The 19,006-nt window shown below is 40.5% G+C and overlaps 1 protein-coding gene across 2 annotated transcripts in view; it reads left to right on the top strand.

Annotated features, from left to right (window-relative positions):
- The window catches only part of LOC105913228 (metabotropic glutamate receptor 7), a 146,925-nt gene that overhangs the window by 66,116 nt on the left and 61,803 nt on the right, over window positions 1-19,006 (top strand). For both annotated transcript variants that reach the window (XM_031568542.2, XM_031568541.2), the window contains exons 3-4: window positions 13,670-13,805; window positions 14,048-14,202. In XM_031568542.2, the coding sequence (XP_031424402.1) occupies window positions 13,670-13,805; window positions 14,048-14,202 (291 nt within the window). The remainder of the gene's footprint in view (window positions 1-13,669; window positions 13,806-14,047; window positions 14,203-19,006) is intronic.

Consider the following 19,006-nt stretch of genomic DNA (forward strand, 5'->3'; position numbering starts at 1 on the left):
TAATTTTTTTTTTTGCACTATATCTGAGTTATGTTTCTTTGATGTCTATTTTTATGTGCATGTAATTTCTTTGTGCATATTATATATTTGCTGTAAAGCACTTTGAGCTGCATTCTTTTGCATGAAAGGTGCTATATAAATACAGTTTTTTTATTATTATTATTATTATTATTATTATATTGTCATTGACCACAGAGTTTTCCCTGATCTGTTCGTAGATTGTTTCTGCTGTGGCAGGGTTGCCAAAGTGGTGATTGTTACACTGAGTGGTGATGTGGAGATGAGCTGGGTGGCGTGGAGTGAAAGTGATCGCAGCTTTGAGGAGTTTAACGTTAGCCTTGATCTCTCTCTTTGAACACTGCTTGCTGTTTGACCAAGCTTGCACTCATGTCAGCCATGCAAGAACAGGATCCTGTTGCTGTTGAATTGCATGGCCTGTTTGTGTATCCTGGCCCAACAAAGCTCCTTTCCCTTGAAGCCGGTGTTCTGTGTGCTCAGTTTAATTCCAGTGGTTTTGGGAAAAATTGACTTTGTGAGCTGTGAGACAACTTCTGACGTTGAAAGTTATTCAGTCCCTTCTGATAAGCCAACGATTCTCAGATTCTGTTGTCTGGATGCATTTTCACTTTTCAAGTCTAGTCTCGATGTGAGCTTAGCTAGCTCATAACTGTGGTTGGTGTGTGTGCTTTTGATGGTTATCTTTTGGTTGTGTGAGCTAAATGCAGTGATGATGGTGTCTAGAGATGTCTGTAAGGGAGGTCTCAAAAGATGTAGAAGAGAGGGACGTTTTGAGTTCTCTCCATGCTCTTGGTTGCTCTCCGTACTCCTGCACTGGGCTAGCGATGGTTAGCGGATCTACCATCTTAGATATAGCAGAGGCAGAGACGGTGAATGCTGAATCCTTAGCTTCCAACGGGTTAGTGCTGCCAGGCTGGAAGTGTTCTGCTTTCAATGGTCAGATCTGCGGAGGTATGCAGCTTCATTCGTAACATAACAAATACAATTATCATTTGATTTTGTTGATCAATGCCAGCAAATCAGAGAGGATAGAGGGTGAAGGCTGAGAGGATAAGTTTGGATAAGGACAGACATAAGAAGCCAGCAGAATCACACACAGCTAGTTTGACCAGACACGGGTACCTTGACAACAAATGGTATTGCTATCACAGGAAATCTTTCCAAATTATTCTTGAGCTAGTTTTCATTATTGGAAGTATTCAACCGAATTTGGAATGTGGCCATAGCTCAAAAAGTGCTTCCATTCTAACTCTAGAATTCTCCGGCACCACACATGTTGCCGTGGGGCCACACATCCACCCCACCACTGCCTGGATTCAAAGCTGTGCTTAAATAGTCTGACCTATTTAGGAACTCCTCTGTGATTTGCAGGCTCCAATGATTCATTTTTCATTTTCAATGGCCAGGCAAACCCTTTATAGAGTGTTCCTTCATGTTGTCTCCCTACCTTTTATTCTTGTGTGTGTGTGTGTGTGTGTGTGTGTGTGTGTGTGTGTGTGTGTGTGTGTGTGTGTGTTCTTATCTTTTTATGTCTGTCATTTTCTTCCCAAATCCTCTTTTTTCCCATGTCACATAACGTCTTTAAATGACACCCCTAAAACACAAATGACAAATTCATTTAAGAAAAATACATCAACACAGGTTTTGACAATTCATGTTTTCATATCAGAACTGAGAAGTGAAAGGGACATTATGCGTGTGATTTGTGTCATGATTCCAAGGGAGCGTTGGCATCATTACACATATTAGATCCGTTGCTTTCTATCTCTACTCTTAAAGTCCCTTTCCTGGCATTGATTTAACCCCAAAAAAAAATCATCTCTGTTCCTCAAAATTACATATTTATCATTTATTTTATGAAAGAAAAATCCCTCATGGCCTTAAAATGGTTTGGGTGTAGCTCTACACCTTTAGCTCATTTAGCATTTGCGGGATCTATGAATATGTAAATGAGCCCAGGCTTCAGCTTGACTGCGTTATCAAACAGCTCATAATGTGTTGCTAATGTTAGATCAACTTGGGTCCCGATTGCCAGCTCTGACTTAGCTAGATTGAAATGATAAACATCCCGATGTGCCATTAGGGGGGAGAAACGTTTTGAACATCATAGAAAGTCTCTGAAGAAAGCCATCTAGTTCATCATATGTAATATTGTACTGTATGTATACGTATGTATACTGATGTTACCCCTCCCTCCTGACTGGCAAGTTGACGGGATTGGTTCCTTAGGTTTGTGACATATGAAACCCAGGCTCTGATTGGTTCCTTAGGTTTGTGACATATGAAACCCAGGCTCTGATTGGTTCCTTAGGTTTGTGACGTATGAAACCCAGGCTCTGATTGGTTCCTTAGGTTTGTGACGTATGAAACCCAGGCTGTCTGATTGGTTGCTTAGGTTTGTGACGTATGAAACCCAGGCTGTGTGATTCTGTGTTTTTGAGACTGCTGTTGGTACACTGCAGCTCCAGTGGAGGTGGAAATACTCAGCCATGGCGGTGACTACTTGATTTGCTCGTGATATGTTGTGTTTCATCTAAAAAACGCCACGTGGACATGTCAACAAGGTTAAAAACTATAACTTTCTTGTTGTTTTTCTTTTTAGTATTTAGTATTAAGAGTTAGAATTGGGACCCTTAAAGCAGTCACTTTTGGAGATTTTTTTTTTACAGGCAACTAGTTTTGGTATCATCTTCAAACGATTGTGATGGCATATGGGCCTGTAGAGGAAACACACCTGGCACTCCCACCAGCTGACCAGCCTACGCACTGTAGAGTTCTGTGGGCCACCAGGCTATGCACTGTAGAGTTCTGTGGCCACCAGGCTATGCATTCTAGAGTTCTGTGGCCACCAGGCTATGCACTGTAGAGTTCTGTGGCCACCAGGCTATGCATTCTAGAGTTCTGTGGCCACCAGGCTATGCACTGTAGAGTTCTGTGGCCACCAGGCTATGCATTCCAGAGTTCTGTGGCCACCAGGCTATGCACTCTAGAGTTCTGTGGCCACCAGGCTATGCACTCTAGAGTTCTGTGGCCCACCAGAGTTCTGTGGCCCACCAGGCTATGCACTCTAGAGTTCTGTGGGCCGGGACTGACCACCCCGCAAAATATAAGAAAAGCTTTCACAGCACATCACCAGCTATATATCGCCAAAAGACACCAGTTAGCATACTAGCGGCCACCACCTGCACTGCTGTTGCTGTTTGTAAGGTTTTTGAATGCCTTTTAGGTCGTGGTAAATCCATGGATTACTTGAAAGGAATATAGCCCTTAATACAATGAGCCCTTCGTGTACAAGTGCAAGGCCCATGATACACATGCAACAGCAGACAAAGGAGATTTGTGTTGGCTTAAGATGACTATGACCGTAGAATTACATTCTATAACATACTGAAGGAGCTCACTATAGTTTTAAATCTGCTGCTGCTTTAAATTAATCACCAATGGTATTAATCACATATGGCCACCTGCCATTAGCATTGTTTTAGATTTGTATTTTGCTGTATAGGGATACAAAAGTATACACATTCACAGTGTACAACTCCATGCCAAGGTTCAGCCCTGTCACCAATACGAATGAGATCTTGTATTATTATATAAAATGGCCCATGCGCTCCAGCACTTAACATTTGAACGTTTCCTGTTTTCTTGGCCTGCCCATATAACAGGGGGACTAAATGTCCCCCTTTCCCACACATGTCCTACCCAAAAAATACATCAAAAATCAGAATTAAAATGTTCTTTTCTGTCATGTAGCCTAGTTTTCTTACAAGGGCCGTTCTCTTTGAATCCTGCCTTCTCACACGATCTGTCACAATTGTGACACCCCCTATATGCTAGCCTGACGATGTCATACTCATAATTCTAGTCAGAATATGAGTCTGAGACCGCTCCGTTGGGCTGTGATTATGGGGCGTGTTTCAACCGAACTAGGAAAAAAAAGGCCTCTTCGCTCAATTGGATAGGCCTACAACCAATCAGAGCAACGTAGTATGACCATAACGTAGACCATGGGGCCAGCTGATACATTAAACTTTTACCGGATCCCGTAGGAAGGACGGCAAAAACATCTTTTCGATCGACAAATGCCTTGATCGCGTTTCTCTGTTCCTCTTTCAAAATGAATGTGCTGTCAATGTCTTCTAAAACAGACTCGAATTTCCACATTTCAGCTCTCCAACAGCAGCCATGTTTGTTGAAAACGAATTCACCCCAAAAGCTCTTTGGTGACGTGGTTGACTACGTTAGGGTTGATCATCTGTCCATCATCGTATAAAGCCCGCCCTGACAATTTGATTGGTCTATATCTCCTCACAGATTTTTGTGAGGAGATAATTTCTCCCCAACGGAGCGACACCAGACCGAACTTCCCGACCAAATAATTTGTGGGCGTGGCTAAGTTCGTCTGGCATCCAGGCTACCTATATGCATCACTATTGGTCAAACTGCATCTCAGTCATTGTGATGAGCCTCAATGAGTCGAAACCTCATTGTTTTTTTTGTTTTTTTAAAGATTTATTTTTGGGCTTTTAATCGATAGTGCAGTGAAGAGTGGGACAGGAAATGAGAGGGAGAAGAGCTGGGGAGTGGACAGGAGAAATGACATCGGGCCGGATTCGAACCCGTGTCCTCCATGGGCGTCAAGCCCGAATGTGGTTGGGGCTACTGCTTGCGCCACAGTGCCCCCCCAAAACCTCATTGTTAAGGGGAGATGGCATAACAGGATAGGAAGGGGCCAGAGAGCAGCCGCAAATTATTAGCAATTATTTGCAGATGGTAGGAGATCCTGAAATGCAAAGTTTTGACATGGTCAGTGTTTGGCATCCAAAGCTGGTGTTTACGTGTCTATGTCAGGTAAAGGTGTTTGTGATCAGGTTGCTCAGATGAGCTCTGTGAATCCCAAAACTGCACTGGGTGCGAGTCAAAATGAAAATAGTCTGTAAAATGACACAACACAATAACACAATGTTATAGGCCTACAGATGTTCATTTTTATATAGTACCTAGAAATGGATAGCACACATGTTCTACATATTCCATCAGTCTGTGTGCTCCCCTGGAATCAAACCCTTCATCTTGCCCTAACAGTTGAGCCATACGAACAGATTAACATCATCGTTAAAGATTTCTGAGCATATTGCATATATTGAAATGTACAGTTAGGTCTTGTCAAACTATTTATTCATTTCTGATTGAACAAGAGGCATTCTATGACTGAGGGCATATCCTGGCACAACCCACTCAGACTCTTCACACCGCTAGTAATCACTCGGCGTTTGATAGACTTCAACTGTTGAATTGTGCGAACAACATCAACATCCCATCGCCCTCAAAGCCATAGAGCAGAACTGCAGGCAGTCTGGAAACAATGTTCCATTTGACTGTAATCAAGTGAGGAAAGGGAGCAAATGGACTAAGGGGAATGTACAAATGAACGTGTAACCTGAAGACCCAACTCTTCAGAGAGCACTTCCCGTCCTAACTGGCACTTCGACTAGTGCGTAACTTGCAATTACAGCAGTTACATTTCTGCACTTCTTTTTTTTTTCTTTTTATTTCATTTTGTTATATTTCTTATGTAAAGTAGTATTTATTTATTGTTACACCAGGTTCTATTGCTCGTAGCTTGACTGTTCTCTCCCTTGTACGTCGCTTTGGACAAAAGCTTCTGCTAAATGACTAAATGTAAATGTAAAAGGACAGATGAGAGTAAAAATGTATGCTTCTCAGTATTAATATTTATTTGACCTCAATTACACGTTCTGTTGTTCATTCCCCTTAGTCCATGTGCCCCTTTTCATCACTTGATTACAGTCAACTCAAACTGACTGCAGTGACAGCATTCCTTGCTTGGCAGCACTTGACGCTGAAAAGTCAAACTGGGAAGAGAATTAATAAACGCACGTATAAAAACAATATGGGTGAAAAATCTGTTTAAACTGAAAGAGGTATTGTAAGAATCGGATGTGCAAGCTCTTCACCACAGATTTGTCATACAAGTATTGAAGCCTATATGCCGATATGCGTTTATAGACAATTTATATATGTGATTTGTGAGTACAATGGATCTTTTGAATCCCCCACACCTGAATGGTGTGTTTTTTACATTGATATTTAAATCTGTCAGATACTTCTCAGATATTACAAAAGTGTATTTGTAGATTCATGAATAATGGTATGTAAGGCTATGGGGATAAAGTGTAATAATCGATTCCATTTGTGTCAGTCATTTTTTTTTATTTTAAACTTCGCAAGCCCCTGGCTAAAGAAGCATATGCCTAAAACTAAAATTAAAACTTTAACCTGACATTTTGCCATGCACTACTGTACTTGACCAGTAGGATAAACAGAAGGCCAGGGTGACTCCATGTGAATGCACGTATTCATGATGTGGGATCAAGGTCATGGTTCATGGAGAGCCTTGGCACTGGGCAGGCAGTAGCTGGCACGTCACACAGCTCAGCTTCTCTCCCTTTGGCCATTTTTATTGCACTCAGATGGTTCGCAGGAAGAAGCACCAATTTAGGCCCCAGGCATACCTTCTTATTTTCTTTTCCTCCTTTTAATCTATGAATCAACATAGGTAGCATCCCAAGGTCACCTTCATAAATAAACTTCACAAACTGCATAAATGTGATCCATTGCATCAGATCTAGGATATGAATAGTAATATGAAAGCAAACCTGCTTCCACAGAATAGTCAACACTCTCTCAAACGCTGTGACAGATTACTTTCACAAAATGCTTTGTACAGACTCATAAATCAATATCATGTTTTTTAAACTGGTAATCTACGGCCACAATTGAACAGGACACATGTCCCATAACTTGATGCATCACACTTCCATCCAGCACAGAATTATTTCTTTTCATAACCTGTCTTCTCAAAAGACTTAAAGTGTTGAACATTTGATGGAAAACTGACCGTACAAAAAGACCGTAAGTGGGTTGTGTAATGTTTTAGATTGACAAAGGCCTCTATTGAAGCTGTTGCTGTGCTTTGTGTGAAAGACTCTCGCCTGCTCCCTGTGGCCATTTGGACACTCCCTTTTATTTAGGGAGGTGGCCCTGTGTGATGGCTCCTCTTTTCTGCTCTTATTTGCTTGCTGCTGCAGCTATTCTTCTTTGTTTCTTTTCTGCATTCTCAAAATTGCATGGCAAGAATAGAAAGAAAGGGACAAAACAAGACAAAATGTGGACAAATAAGTACTGGCACTTAACATTCTCCCATGTGCATTCCCTAAGGCTCCTGTTCGTTTGCTATTTGTGGCATACAGTATTCTTGTTCTCTACTTTCAGTTGGGGCAAAGGAGCTCTAGAATTTTTTTTTTTTTGAAAACTCAATTTACCCATTTATAGAGGTTCATCACAGATTCATGACATTTGTTTTGGTAGGTGATGTACTGATGTATTCTACATGTGTTTCAATGAAAAACAATACTGTTATCAGATTCATCTTGAAAGTGCCTTTTAAAAAAAAGATTGGTAGGCCTATTCTTACTAACTTCTAGCTTCATGGTCAGTCCATGTACTACTGGGAAGGAATTACAGCCCTTCATGCACGAGGCCCTCATTTACAAGTGCAAGGTCCCTCTCTTTACAGACAGATAGGAGACTAAGAACACATAATTACACCCTATGACAGATACTGATGCATATTATTATTATTTATTTATTATTATTATTATTTTGAAATAATGAAATATTTTGACAGCCCAGCACAGTCTAAACCATCACAACAGCAACATACAAGAACCGTACTTGCCATCAGGCTCAGCTCAGCTCAGTTACCATTGGCTTACTGATAACATTTGTAAAATACAAAAGGAACTTAGAGCTGTTGAGAGAAAATTGTGTAAATCCAGAGATTTAATTCAATTCAATTTTATTTATATAGCGCCATAACAATACAATTGTCTCTAGGCGCTTTGATCTTAGTAAGCAGCAGTCTCTGGTACCTGCCGGCCAAAAAGAAGAACCTTTTCCAGAAGAAAAGAATGCAGTACCTCAGACCGTAGGAAACGCTTTTATACTTTTAAGACTTTGACCTGCTGAGTCTGATTGTAACATGTGGTACTTTGTATGATTCTGTAGATGTAAAGAGCTGTTGGGACAATCAACAAGCATTAAACCGATTCTCTATGGAGAATAGTATAGTATAAAGCACGGCATCAAAACACAAACCAGCAAAAAAGCACAATGAGATAAATGATCAAATCTGTTAAGTAATCCATAAATAGTTCTTAACCTAACCAGTGTTTAACTCCCCGGGGAGAAAGGCTTAAATTGTTATCTATTTCTCTAGCTTGAAAGCAAGATGCCACGTTCTGTGCCACGTTCTGTGCCACGTTCTGTGCCACGTTCTGGCCCCTAGCAAAATAATCCACCTGCCCCAGAAAAGCTAGGGCTGGCCCTGGTCATCAGTTACCTCCCACTGAAGACTTCGCAACATTTACATCTTTTTTTTCTTCTTGTTTTTCACATTTAAAAAAAAAAGTTGCAGCCAATAGTGGTCAATTCTCCGATCCTCCTGCATGGGTTTGGCCTCTTTTGGAATCATTTATAGACTTGTCAGCAGCCTTTGGCATCATGATCTGGGCATCTTGGGGGAATGCACACAGTTGGATTCACTCGTACCTCACTGCACGTTAGTTTAGGACGTTAGTTGGTTCTATCTGAACAGCTTCACCCACCTCATTCAGCCCCAGAAACACTTCACTTATCCATGTGAGTCAATCCATAGATTTGCAAATATATCCCAAAGAGAACAGAAACAAAAAAAATGATATACCAAATATGCCCTTTTAGTAGCCCTGATAGCAAAGGCCAGTAAGACCACTGTTGGCCCACTGGGGGCAGAGCTGGTGGTCCGCTGGCTTTTTGCTCATCAGTTTCTGAGCGATCCGCTGGTGAGTTACAGACCAATGGCCCATCGTTTTGCCACTTGCTTTCTAACATTTTTTTTTCTTTATTCAAATATACGTATTCAGACATTTTCAACAAGCCTTTTTATAGATGTTACCAGTGCAAAACATACTGTAAGTCTTTAAGTGACCAATTCATTTCAGAATCAGAATCAGAATAGTATTTATTGCCAAGTAGGTTTACACCTACCTGGAATTTGTTCTGATGTATAGGTGCATACAGTAAACATTGAGAGCCTTCTAGTGCCATGAACTTCCTCTGTTTGGCAGCTGATATTTCCAACAGACTATGCCAAGGATATGATGTAGAAATTCCAGGAAATGCTACCATTTGATGTTATTTTCGTAATATCCACGCCCAGTTTCACTAAAGATCATGGTGGTTCGAGAGTGGACCAGAAGTGGCACACCACCAAAAATCAACCGGTGGACCGGTATATGTCCGATATATGGACCGGGATATCTGGGAGCACTAGGGAAGGTATGTGACAAAAGGCCAAAAGAACATTTTGACTGGTGTAATATCAGCATCTAGAGTGAATGAGAACCATTTAAATGCAACATCAATATCTCCCTGTTGAAAATAGATATCCACACAACACTCATTTTCATATCTTGGCCTCTCTCTACACAACAAAAGCTAGTGCCATGTTTTTCTGATATCCCAAGAGCTTTGTAACTGTGGAGGTGGTTGTGACTGTGTGGTTAAGGTCACCATTACAGAGAAGCATACTGCCAAAAGCTTAACAGCTAAAATTGTAATTGAAATGCATTAATATGAATATATAATAACAATATATACATACATACATATTATATGCTCATATTGCTACGAGAGTATAACCTCTAAAAACAATGTTAGAACAGCCAATCCAAAACATACATCTTAAATACACCTTATACACCAGATACCATTTGTGAATCCATAATAATACCAATGTCAGTAAGTAACAAAAGTAAAATCTGTCTGAATCTCACCAATGTTGAATTATCACCCAAAAGTAGTTACCATTTGTATATCCTGTTCTTCACTTCAACACGCTATTTAAGTTAATAATCTTTGCCCAATGGACAAGACTTGTATTTATTGCCATGGAAGTATGATTGTACTGCTAATTGGAAGGTATATTTTGGCTATTATTATTAGTTATTGTAAGTAGTTCTGGAGATATGCAAATCTGAGATGTTTTTCTGCTGTGTTGCGTCATGTCATACATTTTGAAAAACTGTGTCGCACAAATTCCATCTCGTCGAGGTTTTTCCCTCTTTGTGAATCCATTGAGAGGCACACTGATAGCATCTCCCCTCTCCACTGCTGCTTTGGATTTAATGCGGATCTATCTCCCACCCTCTTCTCCCTCTCCACACTCCACACTCCCCCTCCCCCTCTTCTCCCACCCATCACTGAGCATAATTTATGGCATTAATGACAGGAAGTGCCTCGAATCTTAATCATTTATTTCACAGAGCACTCTCATCACCCTTCAAGTACCATGATGGAAATATAATACATCAACAACCTCTGAGGAATACATTAGAAGAGGCTTTTTTGATCCAACTCATATTTTCAGCACCCACCCATTGGCCGTGTGCTAATCTTTTCATTTCTTCCAGAAAATAATATATGTTTGTACAACGAGCATATAACACACTATAATTATAAATATATAGATAGAATATAGAATATTATAGCTTGTTATGTTCAGATACCCAGTCTACTACAATAATGAATGACTATATGTTCTGTGTACATTGACAGAATGTAGGCCACTATATGCTTTAGAGTTAACATGTAATCATTGATACTAAAACGAATAACACATTGGCCTTTATAGTACAGCTTACCTAACTATTACAGATTTGTCTATATTTGCATGGTAAATGCAACCTTATTCTGATTTTTTTTTTTTTACAAAAATCAGGTATTTCTGTTGCCAGTATGTAAACGGTGTGGGAGCCTGGCCTGGCAAGGGCAAACAGTGGGTACACAAACTGGAAAAGAGCAGTCAGACACAGGAGTTGCGGTGAATAGAACTTAGTTCATTGTACAAACTGAAGGGGAAAAGGGAGGGGGGCGCACAAAGGTAACTCAAAAAGCTTTACCGGTCTGGCCGTTGGCGTCAGGGGCTCCGTCGGGCTCTTCCTGAGGCAAGAGAGAGCTAGACAGCGATTATTCGTCTTCCGTAATATAAAAGGCAGGCCGCGGGCCTCTTACCCTGAGACTGTCTTGGAAGGCGTCTGGTTCTCACTCCTCAGTAGCTCAAGACAGTCTGGCTTCCGTATCCTCTGGGTTGAGGTTAAAAAGGCTCCTGATGCCTGATTGATACAGTGCACCTTGGAGGACAACCAGAGACACTGGGTGGGGAGAGTTCCCTATAGAGATCCTCTGGGGGTAGTACCGCCCATCCAACACCATGCCTCTTAATTGCCTTGGTTTGGCTGTACTCAGCCATGTGGGGCACTTGCTCACCGGCTGGGCCATCACAAGGATACACCGTTGTATCAGATTCCTCACTTCTAAATGTTATTTACTAGAATGATGGCAGCCATTTTTGTCTTAGCACTGTAGGCAGTGTCTTTCAGAACTCTGTTGGAGACTGGACAATACAACTATTAGTCCCATGTTTTTTTTATCTGTACTAGTCCTTGGATAACATGTGTTAGCTAATAAAACAATCAATTTGGAGCTATGAACGTGCAAGATTCGTGTTTGCATATGAGATGACATCAGTTAGTAGCTGGTTACATTGTATTAGCAATTATCTGTTAAAAATGTTTTACTTACAGAAAAACTAGAAAGAGCTTTCAACAGAGAGTCCTTCAGAAGACTGGGCAGTAGTGCAGTGACATGACTTTCGACCATCAGACAATATTATCTCGTCTGAGTAACTAGGCCAGTCCATGAATCCTAATGAACAAACCAGAGTATGGTTTTAGGGGATGACTGTTCACGTCTGGGTTGTCAATCACTTATGTTGCCTATAAAATTGTTGTCTACACACATGAAATATTCATTGGGTTTTTATGCGTTGATAAAACTCACTTCTATTTGATCTCCTGTTGATAATACTTACTCCCAGATGTCTAGATAATATACTAGTGACTAACGGTAACAAAGTTCAACATATATTGACCATCGGGAAAACAAAGAAATGTTACCTGTCGCAGTGACTTGTCATACTGCAGACTTTAAATTATAACTTTAGATGGTTTCTAAGATCATTAGATGCTATTAGATACAATTAACTGCATGTTCTGCTCTTTTCACAATGAAAGGGGTTGTCTACGTTCACTGTCAATGTGGCAAACTGCATGTTAAGTTTAATGCTACTGAACATGTCTTCCCCAAGTTGTTTCATGAACCATATCTTGTTGTCTCTGACAGTGTCTTCGATAAGTCTGTGTTATCACAAGAGCAAGAGTGTACATACATCATAAGCCGGGTTTGCATTAGTTCTTGGGCTCAAGTTGGTTCATTTTGTAATTTTGTTAAGGTGTGATATATATGAACTATTGAGAAAAAGAACTACATCATGGAGCCAATGCCCAGAGGTTGAACTAAGCACCTAATACAAACTTTGCCATCAACATTTTCCTAAAAATAAACTTGAAAGTGGGACTAAAGTTAAAGGTGAAGTTCTTGAAGAAAGTGGGTCATACCGAGCAACACCGTATTCCAGCCAATCAACACATTGGCTCAGGACCATGAAGAAGGGGGGGGGGTCATTTGATTGGCTATTGACCTCCAATATTTACATTTAGTCATTTAGCAGACGCTTTTATCCAAAGCGACTTACAAGGATGTATACACATTTTACATTTACACTGATGGCACACTGCACATCAGGAGCAATTAGGGGTTCAGTGTCTTGCTCAAGGACGCTTCGACAGGGAATCGAACTAGCAACCTTCTGATTACTAACCGACTTCTCTACCTCCTGTACCACTGTCGCCCAATATGAACAACCTTTGGCAAGAACTGAGGTCTGTGCCTTTAAGGCCTTAGCCCATGTATAATGTTTATCACATCACCAATTCCTCAACCTTGTGCACATAAAATCAATGTTCTACTGTGTGAGGCTATTTTTGAGGGGAGAAAATGGATGCATGCTGTCTGAATGATTTAAAGCCTACAGTAGTGAAGAAGCCCATGTCAATACCAGTCACATATAACATCTACAACAGCGTTTGGCAACAATAGACTGGCTTTCTTTGGATTGGGGCCATTGACCATAGCCAATGCGTTGTGTGGTGAAACTCCTTGCTTTTTCTACAGCCTCCCTGACCACCTAAGGGCAACGCAGACGCTGGACTCCTTTAAAGCTGGACTAAAAACATTTTTATTCAGGAAGGCATTTCTGGCCTTGTGTTAAATCATATGTTAAAATGTTAAAAAGTTTTCTATTATGCTTATGTTAATTCATTTTTATTTTATTGTATTATTATGGTTCGTTTTTAATATGTTGGCACTCTGAGATTCTTTTGAATGAAGAGTGCATTACAAATAAAATAAATTATTATTATTATTTATATTTTTGGTATCGAATAAGAACACGTCGTATGGCATCTAATAGTATAGGGTTTGTGTGGAAATACATCTCAGAATAGAGACTGATGATGATAGGACAGTATTGAAGAAACGTAATGCATTCTCGCCTATGTTTTCAGAGAGAGAGGGTTTGCTGAAAACAACATGATTTATCATGTCTTTATCTCTGTTTTTCCCCCAGGTGGAATCTGCATTGCCCAGTCCTTAAAGATTCCTCACGATCGTAAGCAGGCTGATTTTGACAAGATTATTGACCAACTTTACAGCACCAATAATGCCCGGGCAGTTATAATCTTTGCCTCAGATGAGGATATCCGGTAAGTATATACTGCTCAGTGTACACAATGATATACACAACTGAAGTAATATATATACAGTATATATATATATATAGTAATAAGTTTTCCATAGCTTCTAAACTAAAGGATGTTTGTGGAGATGCTATGGAAAACGTATTACAACCCATAGCAAAATGATTGTGGTAATAACAAGGCACTTCTGGCTGTATGGATATCCCCCTATGAAAGGGATACTGACTTGTGGATGGGTGCCTTTCCAGGGGAATGCTCAATGCCAGTAAGAAAGCAGAGAAAGTTGGACACTTTCTGTGGATCGGCTCGGACAGCTGGGGAGCCAAGAACAGCCCTATTCACCTGCTGGAGGAGGCTGCCGTGGGAGCCATCACCATCCTCCCAAAGAGAGCCACCATCGCTGGTGAGACAATATTACATTTAGTCATTTAGCAGACGCTTTTATCCAAAGCGACTTACAAGGATGTATACACATTTTTACATTTACACTGATGGCACACTGCACATCAGGAGCAATTAGGGGTTCAGTGTCTTGCTCAAGGACGCTTCGACAGGGAATTGAACTAGCAACCTTCTGATTACTAAACGACTATCTCTACCTCCTGTACCACTGTCGCCCCCTAACAATATGTTAGGCATTGAACAACTCATCATATCAGCCATTTCATTCACTGACTGCTGCTTTTTTCATAATACAATGGAAAGAAATGTTTTGTAAGGCAATGATTTGTGGTATTATACAAGGTGTGGCTATTTAATAACGAGACTGTTATTACGAGTATGTACGAATGATACGAGTATAACGAGTTGAATTAGAGCATTAGTCTCATTATTTAAGAGCCACACCTTGTATTTGTCACTTGATGAAGATATAACAACATGTGTCCCATCCTCTAAGCCAGCCTTAGTAACCATTGGATGTAAGAAATTGTCCTTTTTCTCACAGAGTTGTAAAATAAGGTAAAGTCAGGCAAAGTGGGACTGGCTAAACATAGGAAACACTATCAAAAGCACCATTTATCAATGTTTTGGTCCTTGGCTGTAACATACTGTATATGACAGACAGACAGACAGACAGACAGGCTGTATGTATTAATTAGCTTTGTATCTTTCATGTTGGGTATGCCAAGACTTTAAAGTGGAGTTTTAATGGGGGATATACAAACATACTTTTTTTAACTGTCCCAGAATCAATGTCAACATACTCTCAGAAGAAATATTGTGCCTGAAACCTGCTTGGTAGCGACCTCTTTCTACTACTTTCAAGTGCTGTCAGACAGTGTCTGAAGTAGCAACTCCCCTCAACAGAAGTCGTAGCAGAACTCAAACTCCTGTGACAGCTATTCCTGCACCATTAAATAAGGGAAGGGAGCTTGGTACCACAGTGCTTATCTATTTCTGAACTCCATGTCCAATTCAAAATAATTGAGAAAGAGGTGTCTATTCAATTTATTGATCATTCAAAATGACTAGCGTTTTATTGAGACATTTTAGTCTGCGGTAGAGCCCACCATAGTAATGCCATAACTCTTGTCAAGGTCTTAAACAACATAATTCATATAGTCACTCTTAACTCTACGGTCTTAAACATCATAATGCATATAGTCACTCTTAACTCTTGTCGAGGTCTTAAACATCATAATGCATATAGTCACTCTTAACTCTACGGTCTTAAACATCATAATGCATATAGTCACTCATAACTCTACGGTCTTAAATAACATAATGCATATAGTGAATCTTAACTCTATGGTCTTAAACAACATAATGCATATAGTCACTCATAACTCTACGGTCTTAAATAACATAATGCATATAGTGAATCTTAACTCTTTGGTCTTAAACTACATAATGCTTATAGTCACTCTTAACTCTTGTCGAGGTCTTAAACAACATAATGCGTATAGTGAATCAGGCAAGTTTGACCTTGGCACTGCTTGACACAGTCAACAACTGTTTTACTTGGAACGCTTGACTCCTACCTAACCTTCAGCAAATACTACGCTAGGTGACTACACTTCAGAGTACCAGACTGTTGTTACGTCAAGTTACCTCAGGACTCGGAGTTGCATATAAGTATATTTTTCAACAACAAGCCTGTTGGGCTTACCCACGTTCTGGCAGGTCAGAGAGAGGCACGGGCCCAGTCTCAGAGAGAGAGAGAGAGAGAGAGAGAGAGAGAGGGGAGAGAGAGAGAGAGAGAGAGAGAGAGAGAGAGAGAGAGCACGGGCTCACTCGCAGACTGCAGCAGACGAGAGAGAAGCAAAATGAAATACATCACACAAGGTTTATATACAAAGAAGTTAGCATTCTGTGACGCCAAAACACTTTGTCAGCAGGGCTAACCACGTGGTGGGTTTCTGACGTCCGAGGTCACCTTACTATGCTTTTTGCAACATAATGCATCAGCAAGGCAGAAAAGAAGGACTACTAGTTCTTATCAGCCCTTGCTTACACACACACACACACACAGAAGGTACACTTTTAGGCACATACACAGAGTTAGAAACGTCATGTTTCTGCTCACAAATTCATATGATTGACTTTAATCAAGTATGTATGTGTGTGTTACAGTTTCACATTTCCATATCACAGACTCTTTCATGTGATGCCTTAAAAGGCTTTTTTTCTGGGCCTACAGAGTACAGCTGGTCAACCTTTATATGTTCCTGCTGCTGGCCAATAGAATCCAATAATTCCAGCATCTCCCTCCCCCAGTATACAGATGCTACATGTGGTACTTTAGGCAGCCATCTCCATGAGCCATCTGTGTGGCTGCAGCGACCACATCAAGTATTCAAAGTCTCAGAGTTCTCTGCAGCATACTGAAGATGTAATGGAGATCTTTTTCTGATCAACGATGAGGTCAAATGGAAGGACATACCTTATTATCTGTCAATATCTGGGTAATATCACAAAAACATGATGACATGCTCCCATTTGTTGAAAGCGTATTTCCCACTTTCATGTAATCTCTACTAGATAATGTCCTCTTGTATAGCTCATAAGAGAGAACAAATAACATGTACAGTGCTCAGAATGCCACCGCTAGAACTTGTTTTTTTTCTCTACATTTCTATGCACTTTCAGAGTTGATTTTATAGTACGATTTTTGAAATAAGGTTTAAAATATCCTCCTGGTGTGGTTTGTCCCACACAGAATAAAAGTGGCCTGATAGTCATACCCCTGCCTATGACTGAAATGCCAAATGATTTAAAGGTAATAATAATAATAATAATAATAATAATAAATAATAATAAATGATAGGTGTATGTATCAGTAGTAATAGTATTGGTAGTTGTAGTAATAGAAGTGTTAGTATTATTATTGTATTATCATTTTTTACCAGGCTTATGCATAGTTTTAAAAACAGGGATGACTAGAACAATCATGTCAAACATCATATCATGCGAGGTTAACACCAGGCCAGGCCCCTGCACCACGATGACACACATGTGCCCCCCCCCTCCCTCCCCTCCCCCTCGCCCCCTGGAGATGTGCATGACAGGCCTTATCTCAGGCAGTGTATACAAGCATGCTACCAGCAATCAACTAAGAATAGAAAAGTCTTTATCGCTTTGGAATGGAGAACTGTCATGTGTGCTACAGAATATGAAAATGAAAGCATACATCTAGGTGGTGGGGTTAAAGGTGAGGAGGAATGGCGGGAGAGAAATGAAGGGTGAACAGAAGAATACTACTGCCTGCGCGATAGCTTAAATGGGGCGCCTGATTGGAACCTGTATTGCACATTCTCTTCGCTCTGTGGGGAAATCAGAGATGGGAGAGGGGGGCAAATAACCCCAAGAATGAATATTACTGTCTGAAGGGAACCCCCTTTGGTCCAGGTTAATGAGCAAGACATCTTTTCATGTTTGCTCTTCTCTTCATTGTATTGGCTAATAACGTATGGAATTAGATGGCGTTGGGGGACGTGGCATGAGAAAGGGCTTTAGGCAGTGGACTGACTCTCCGTGACAGAGATCACGTCCTATTGGTCCTACTCTGCTGGAAAACCATGTGTGCAGTCAATTCAGTTTAAAACAGAAATACATCACTAATGCTCAGTGCAACATTAGCAGTGCGCCAAAGCACAAAAGGTTATTTCGTTTTTATAGTCTTTACCATTTATTTTCTATTCTAAAGATAATTTAAAAATAGACAAAGTAACTTTAAATTGTATGATGTTATCAGTATGTGTTTTGTTAATGGCTTATACAGTATGTGATATAAATATTGATGCATTATTCATTTAAATGTCATGTACTGTAAGTGCCATCTGGCAAACTGTATGGCATTTCGTTTGGCAAGTATTGTTATTGCCCACTACTATTGTTGTTTGATCCAAATCTGTTCCATTTCCAGGTAAAACAGCTCATGTGTGCTGCAATATTAAGACAGCAACCCTTGGAAGCACCCTAATCATGCTTTAGGAGGTCCCTATAGCAGCACATGATTGAATCATTGATATGACACCAACTTGGTTAGAACTTGGAAATGGTTGTATTTGTGATACTAGCAATACAAAACAAAGATATAATTTCTAACCAAGGTAACATTTCCACCCTCAGGAAAACTTACTGTAGAAAGGCTGTAGAAAACTGCAGTCAGCACTGGAAAGTAATGTGGTGAAGGTTCCTCCTTCACAGTTCGACACCCATTCAACATTCTGTATTGATATCTGGCACATCAACGCGGGAACAACTGCTTGAACAAAAGCTTCACCACCTTCTTCACAAATCCCTTGTTCTTGCTGCTGTGCAGTGGCAGACTCATAGGTTTGCTGTTGGATTGAGGTTTGTGTCAGCATATTTCAAACTCGACTAAATGATAGACACTCCATGTCCGCACATTGTTCTTCTTGATGCAGGATACCTCTGATGGAATCTAAAATGAGCACGCCAAAGTTGAAGAAGACACCGCAGGACGTAGTCGGGTTTCTGTAGTTTATTTCGGCGTGGAGACCCCCTCTCAGCTTGGTGCTCAGAGCAAGGCCTACCTGATAGCAGAATATGTTGGCATTTATACCACTCAGTCAGGTAGAATACAATAGGGGAGGGGATGACCACACCCTTTAGGTGAGAGGAAGGGGGAGACAGTGGGGTGGTTGTTCAGGTCTCAGTGAGACAGACAGAGTACACATCCAAAATGAGTTGCAGATACAAAATAATGCTACACTAAGTTCATGTCTTTTACAACAGCAGAA

Source organism: Clupea harengus, chromosome 5 (assembly GCF_900700415.2).
Source record: "Clupea harengus chromosome 5, Ch_v2.0.2, whole genome shotgun sequence".
Lineage (NCBI taxonomy): Eukaryota > Metazoa > Chordata > Actinopteri > Clupeiformes > Clupeidae > Clupea > Clupea harengus.